Source organism: Panthera uncia, chromosome D2, assembly GCF_023721935.1.
Source record: "Panthera uncia isolate 11264 chromosome D2, Puncia_PCG_1.0, whole genome shotgun sequence".
NCBI classification, from domain to species: Eukaryota; Metazoa; Chordata; class Mammalia; order Carnivora; family Felidae; genus Panthera; species Panthera uncia.
In genome coordinates, this window is record NC_064818.1 from 80,671,570 (window position 1) to 80,678,621 (window position 7,052).

General features: G+C 51.2%; 1 protein-coding gene across 1 annotated transcript in view; it reads right to left on the minus strand.

The window, feature by feature from the left end:
• Window positions 1-7,052, minus strand: part of MKI67 (marker of proliferation Ki-67) — a 26,573-nt gene continuing 19,521 nt past the window's right edge. Inside the window, 4 exon segments of the mRNA XM_049645894.1 lie at window positions 1-1,303; window positions 3,395-3,838; window positions 4,689-7,050; window position 7,052. The exon segment at window position 7,052 is cut by the window's right edge and continues 1,461 nt beyond it. Coding sequence (XP_049501851.1) covers window positions 1,238-1,303; window positions 3,395-3,838; window positions 4,689-7,050; window position 7,052 — 2,873 coding nt within the window. The 3' untranslated portion in view covers window positions 1-1,237.

The following is a 7,052-nucleotide window of genomic DNA, read 5'->3' on the forward strand; positions in this document are numbered from 1 at the left end:
TTCATTCAGCAAACATTTTTTATTATGTGAACCTGGCTCCACGCCAGACACAATGACAGAAGAATGGACAGACAGGGACGCCGTGGGGGACAGCTACCCTGTCTTGTGTCCCATCCTCGCCTCGACACGGCTGGACGAGTGGGGAAGACTCAGACAGGTGACCGGAGGGAGGATGTGCTACCTTCTAACTTAGGGGACACAGAAAGAGGAAAGAGACAAAGTAGAACACGAGAAGGTGGAAATGCCCAGCGGCCTGGGTCTGAGGACAGCCCGGGAATCACGGCCGTTCCTTAGGAGGAGGGTTTGTGTTGTTTTCTGGACAAGGTGGCGTGCGGGGCCCTAAGGCAGGCCGACAGGTGCGGTCTGAGAAGGCACAGGCAGGCGCAGATCCAGAAGGTTGGGAAAAGGGAAAAGACGGGACAGAAAGCACGAGTAGCCGGAAGAGGCCGCACTGTTCAGGGACGAAGGGCGCCCTGGCCGACGGCCCTGAGGCTCGGGGTGGAGGCCTTCTCAGATGTGAGCAGTCCCAGGTGAGACGAATATTCTTCAAGCGAAGAAGGCAGGCCCCCTCCCAGTCGGTCCTTAAATTCAGTGACCCCTTCCGTCTTGAAGGTGGGGCCACCAGCTTCCTCCAGGTCACACTTGTATTCCCTCCAGTGCTGGGGACACCGAGGAGAGGGCTGTCCTGTGCAGCTGGCCAAGAGCCGTGGCGAGCGGGGCCAAAAGCCTCCCCCATTGTAAAGAAATATCTGACACGTCTCATTAATCCATTCGAATCTGCCCATTCCCTAACGTTTCCTGAGTGCCTGCCCAGTGTTGGGGACACAGAGACAGAAGCCCCTGCTTTCACATTCTGATGTGGGACCCAGACCACGCGAAGCATTTGCAGAGCCGTGCGGCACGTGCTGGCATACACAGCTGACAAGGACGGACGGGTCATAAACTTCAGGGCCTCGTTTTGCCAAGTTGAAAGCCATTTCTAGGTCCCAAGCCCCCCACCCGCCCCAACCCAAGGTTTACGTTTTTATCACTCTGTGAGTGATGGTGGATAGTCTTCTCCATGACCTCCACGAGGCCTCTGTGAATAAGCCATCTGGAGATAGAAAATTCTAAGATTTCTTAAACACCCGAATAACATTATTTACACAACTCCCTTTTAAATTGACCCAAATATGCTACTAAAACATATCACTAAATGGAATGTATCGCTTCCCCCCACCCCTTTTAAACGTCTTAGCTAAACATCTTCATTGTCCCGACGACTTCTGGTTCTTATTTTCTTGATGCACGCATTGTCCTCATCCTGTTTGGAAAGAAAAAATAGAACTCTTAAGTAATTGAAGAGAACAATTTTTGTAACCAACCCCACTCTGCAAAATCCCAAAGCCTGATTAGGTGTGATGCACGCCTGGAGTTCTAGGAAATTAATTTTAAGGTTGGAAATGAGTTTTAGGAGGTAACCCGTGAACGTTGCTTTTGTCCTTTAAAATGTTTTTACTATTTGGTTTTTTAGATTTAAACAGGAAGCTCTGTTGGGCTCTGTGCTGACAGCGTGGAGCCTGCTTGGGATTCTCTCTCTCGCTCTCTCTCTGCCCCTCCCTGCCTGCGTGCTCTCTCTCTCTCTCTCGAAATAAATGAATAAATAAACTTAAGAAAAAAAAAAGCCACTCAAAAAAGTGAATTCAAATTTATCAACAGGACAAAATCTTTTGGGTTTTCTAACTCATCTCTGGTGTGAGGTGCATAATCTCTCCACACTCAGCGCGTGTGACCGGAGACCGCCCACTGTGTGTGCTCCAGAAGGAGCCAAGAGGAGGCTCATCCCTCTGGACAGCGAGATAAAACAAAGGACGATCTGCCTTTTCAGAACCAAGTCGGGTGTCTGCTCCTACTTTACGCTGTCCCCCAGCCCAACAGCCCCTCAGAAAAAGTATGTCATGTTGAGGATACTTCGGAAGCAGACCCCCACCAGTGACTTTACCAAGTGATATTTATTTATTAAGTGTATTTATTTTGAGAGAGAGAACACAAGCAGGGGAGGGGCAGAGAAACAGAGAGAGAGAGAATCCCAAGCAGGCTCCGCACCGTCAGCGTGGAGCCCGATTTAGGGCTCGAACCTACAAACCGTGAGATCATGACCTGAGCTGAAACCAACAGTCGGGCCGCTTAACGGACTGAGCCACCCAGGGGTCCCCCTTACCAAGTGGTCTTTAATACCTGAAGGGAGGTAAGGGTCAGGAGAACAAAAGGCAAGAATTAAAAAAGCCAAAGGCTCAGTTTGAATGCACGCGCCCTGAACCCCTTGAACGATGACTGAAGGTATCACCTTACTCCAGCGCAGATGGCCGTCCGATGACCGGAGTATCGGCAAAGTGTCATGGTGGACACCCACACCGCAGAGGACAGTAGAATGGGCTCTCTACCAGCTAATCAGGGGCTGGGGGCGATACATTCGGTTTCTGCTGACCACACACACCCGCTCTGTCCCTCTTCCCTCACGGCTCAAAGGATGGCGGGGGCACCCAGTGACGTCCTGGGCGGGGCCGTACGCGGGCACCGTCACCACCATTCCAACACGCGGTGAACAGACTCCTTCTGCCTTCGCCGCTCGCACTGAATCAGACCAGCCGGTCAAGCTGTAAGTTCGCACACGCACATCAGAGGGGCGGCCACGGCACTGGCCTCTGGAGATCTCCAACCGCACGCTAAGAAATTTACACCACTCGCAAACAGGGAGCTACTGAACCCCCTCCCTACTTTTAAACTAACAACATCAAGTATTCCCCAGAAGAACACCGACTGAATTTAACCACGCACCGTGGATTTATCCAAATGACAGACGGCTCGTGGGCTCCTGAACGTGATGCCACGTTAGCAAGCACGTGGTACCACTCGTCTTATGGACACTCTTGACTTTCACCCGGTCTAGCTTTCCAAAGCAAATCCCAGGAGATCCAGACAGGACCACCCTTCTGCTTCAGTAAGTGCTTCCTCTTCCTGAATGGGATCTTCATGTCAGTTTTCTATCTGAAGTGGAATCCCCTAAACACAGCTACGACGACAAAATACGTGGTTCACACTCATGCTTCCCACACTAGTGTAACTGGGACCTGGCAGCAAGTTATATGTAATGTTTGTTTGTTTTTGAACATGGGGCAAGATCGGATTGAAACATCCTCTGCTCGTGAAAATAGGAAAACAGGGGCTCCTGGTGGCTCAGTCGGTTAAGCGTCCAGCTCTTGATTTGGGTTCAAATCATGATCTCACGGTTCGTGAGTTCAAGTCCCGTGTGGGGCTCTGCACTGACAGCTCGAAGCCTGCTTGGCATTCTCGCTCCTTCTCTCTCAAAATAAAAGAAAAAGAAAAAAGGAAAGAAGACCAGTGAGTTACGTACCTTTTTTACATTTCCAGCACATCTCTTGGCACTCCGAGTTACTCGCTGTTGGGATTCACTCTCCAAAGCATTTCCTCCAGGAGGGATCTTAACTTTTCTGGATCTCAAAGACATGGCGTCTGAACGTTGTGTTACTTCTTCCTCCTGATTCTTCACGTGGACACCCACACCTTTCTCCCTTTGCTTCTCCTCTGCCACGTCAGGCAAGGGCACCTTCCTCGGTCTTGTAGACCGTAGACACATTCTGCTTGCACGGACTCGGCCCGCAGGTGTAGAACTCTTGGCTCTGCCTTCAGGGCTTTGTGGCTTCGTCTGTTGGGAGGTCTTCCGGGGCTTCTTGTCATTTCTGTCTGTCTTCACTTTCTCTGCTGCTGCTTTAACAGGCTCGGGCCTTTGCTCTTCGAGCTTGGTTTTATTTGGCCGTCTCGAGCGGAGAGACATCGCCTAAAAATAGCAAGACAGCCGCCACACGCCAATCATGAGTAATACAAACCTCACACTTCAACACGGAGAAGAAAACAATCAAAGGGAATTTCCAAAAAAATCATGTGAAAACTTCACGTTTGTTTTAAGAGGCCAGCAATCGCTTCATTCCAGGGTGAAAAATCCTCTCTACTGACAAACCATGAATTTCCAGGCTCAATTTCCTTCACAACACCTGAGTGTCATATATGGCAAATTCGATTACAACAAGCATTACGTGGGCATTCTAGAAAAATGCCCCCTTTCCAGGCAGTAAATGAATTCCTAAGCCTTTCGCAATCATTTGCTCAAGCAGGACAGGAGAGTCAGGGTTTCTGGAACGGAACGTACAAAGTACTGTCCATGCAGGAGTAACTCTCTGCCTCACAACCCTGACAGGTGGGCTCTCCTCGGGACCCGGACGGCCACGCAGATTGTTCTAACCGCGTAAAGACTGACCCTGATCCCCCGCCCACCCAGCGCTCCTGCTTATGGGCTCTGGGACAACACAGGACCGAGCTCCTACCTTTCCTCGACACCTTTCGCACCTCTGCAGATGACCATAACTCACTCAGTTCCTGAGAAACTCTTGTCAAAACTGGTCATAAGAATTTTGACCTGTTATTTTCCCACACGAAGTCTATTCTCTCTATAAATCCCCAAAGGATTCTTTAACTTGTCTGCAGTTATTCACTGTGCTGAATGCAGACCCCTTTGGGAGAAGATATTCGCATATAGATTCAAGCTATGAACGGTTTATACCGGATAAGAGCCTCGAATGGAGAACACCATCCCAGATGGCATACAGCGACTAAATGACATCTGCCATCACCTGTTGTGGAGAGGCCGTCGTCCTTCCTACTTCTCGCCCCTCTGTCCTGCTTTCCCTCTTGCCGCTGGTCAGGTCCTCCGGGACGTCCATCCTTTCTGCTACAATCCTTAGCTTTCTCTTCGCGGTCAGGGGCTCAGGGGGGTCACGTCCTTCTCTGGGGGCCCCCCTTCTTTTCTTCAGGGGAGGCTTCTCTTCGGCAGTGGCCTGGGCAGGTGTCACAGAGCGCAGCCTCTTTGTTCCTGGGCCACCTCCCTCGTTTCCTCGTTTTCTCTTTGGGGACGGGGAAACGCTGCTTTCACTCCGAGTTTTTACAGGGTCTCGGTGGCCCACCAGATCTTCCACGGGCTTTCCTCGAGGGGCCCTACGGACTCTTGCTAGGGGTTTCACAGGTTTCCCTCCGTCTGGTGTTTGCTTTGGAGCTCCCTGGATGCTACCAGCATCACCCCGTTGCTTGGTGTGATCTGGCCTCGTGAAGGACTCTCTGAAACCGGCCAGGTCTTCCAAGGGTTGGTTGGGGTTCGGCGCTCTTGGCCGATTTTTCCTGCCCGTTACGTTTTCTGTGGGACCCAGTTTCTGCTTTGCAGTTCTATTAAACAATTTAACGTCTTTATCATCACCTCCTGATTCTCTGAGCGAGTGAGTGCTTTCCTCTGGCGTTTGGGTGGGCTGCCTGAGAGCTGAGGGCTCTTCCTTAAGATCAGCTTTCTGGGGAGGGGTCTTGAGCCGCCTCCTTCTCTTGGTAGGCTTGTTGCCTGGTCCTGCAAGCGGAGATTGGAAGGGTGCTTTGGTGGTTCGGTCACCAGTCACTGGGTCTGTGGTTTGCAAAAGCTCTTTGAGACCAGCCAGGTCTTCTAAGGACTGGACCTTTTTCTTGGGTGTTCTTGGCCGCCTCTTGCTTCTAGATACATTTCTCACAGGCTCCAGTTTCGGCTTTGGGGTTTCCTTGAACAATCCGATGTCTGCATCACCACCTACAGGTTCTCTGTGTTCATGTGGGCTTTCCCCTGGCAGCTGGGTGGGCTTCCTGAGAGCTGAGGGTTCTTCTTCCAGGTCCACTTTCTGGGGAGGGGTCTTGAGCCGCCTCCTTCTATTGGTTGGCTTGTTGCCTGGTCCTGCTAGTGGAGATTGGCAGGGTGCTTTGGTGGTTTGGTCACCAGTCATTGGCTTATCTGTGTGGTTTGGTGTTTGGAAAAGCTCTTTGAGGCCAACCAGGTCTTCTACAGACTGGATGTTCCCCCTGGGTGTTCTTGGCTGCTTTTTGCTTCCAGTTACATTTTCTGTAGGGTTCAGTTTCCGCTTTAGGGTTTCCTTAAACAAGTTGATGTCTTCATCCTTACCTCCAGGTTCTCTGTGTTCGTGTGGGCTTTCCCCTGGCATCCGGGTGGGCTTCCCGAGAGCTGAGGGCTCTTCCTCCAGGTCCACTTTCTGGGGAGGGGTCTCGAGCCACCTCTTTCCATTTGCTGGCGTGTTGACTGGTTCTGCTCGTGGAGATTTATAGGGAACTTTGGTGGTTTGGTCACCAGTCCCTGGGTCTGGGGTTTGGAAAAGCTCTTTGAGACCAACCAGGTCTTCTAGGGACTGGACCTTTTTCTTGGGTGTTCTTGGCTTCCTCTTGTTTCCAGTTACATCTTCTTCAGGTTTCAGTTTCTGCTTTGGAGTTTCCTTGAACAATCTGATGTCTTCATCTTCCCCTACTGGTTCTCTGTGTGTGCGTGTGGCTTCCTCTGGCCTGTGGGTGGGCTTCGTGACAGCTGAGAGCTCATTCTCTATGGTGACCTTCCCCAGAGCTACCTTGAGCCGTGTCTTCATGTGGGTTGGTATGTTGACTGTTTCTGCTAGCGGAGATTTGCAGGGCACTACTGTGGTTTTGACAACAGCTGTTGTTTTCTTGGTTTGCTCTGGGGTTTGGAAAAGCTCTTTGAGGCCAACCAGGTCCTCTAGGGACTGGACCTTTTTTTGGGGTGTTCTTGGCCGCCTCTTGCTTCCAGTTACGTTGTCTGCAGGTTTCAGTTTCTGCTCTGGAGTTTTGTTAAACAATTTAATGTCTTTATCCTTGCCTCCTGATTCTGTGTGTTCGTGTGGGCTTTCCCCTGGCATCTGGGTGGACTTCCCGAGAGCTGGGGGCTCTTCCTCCAGGCCCACTTTCTGGGGAGGGGTCTCGAGCCGCCTCTTTTTACTTGCTGGCGTGTTGCCTGGTCCTGGTAGTGGAGATTGGCAGGGTGCTTTGGTGGTTTGGTCACCAGCCATTGGCTTATCTGTGTGGCTTGGTGTTTGGAAAAGCTCTTTGAGGCCAACCAGGTCTTCTAAGGACTGGACCTTTTTCTTGGGTGTTCTTGGCCGCCTCTTGCTTCCAGCTACATTTTC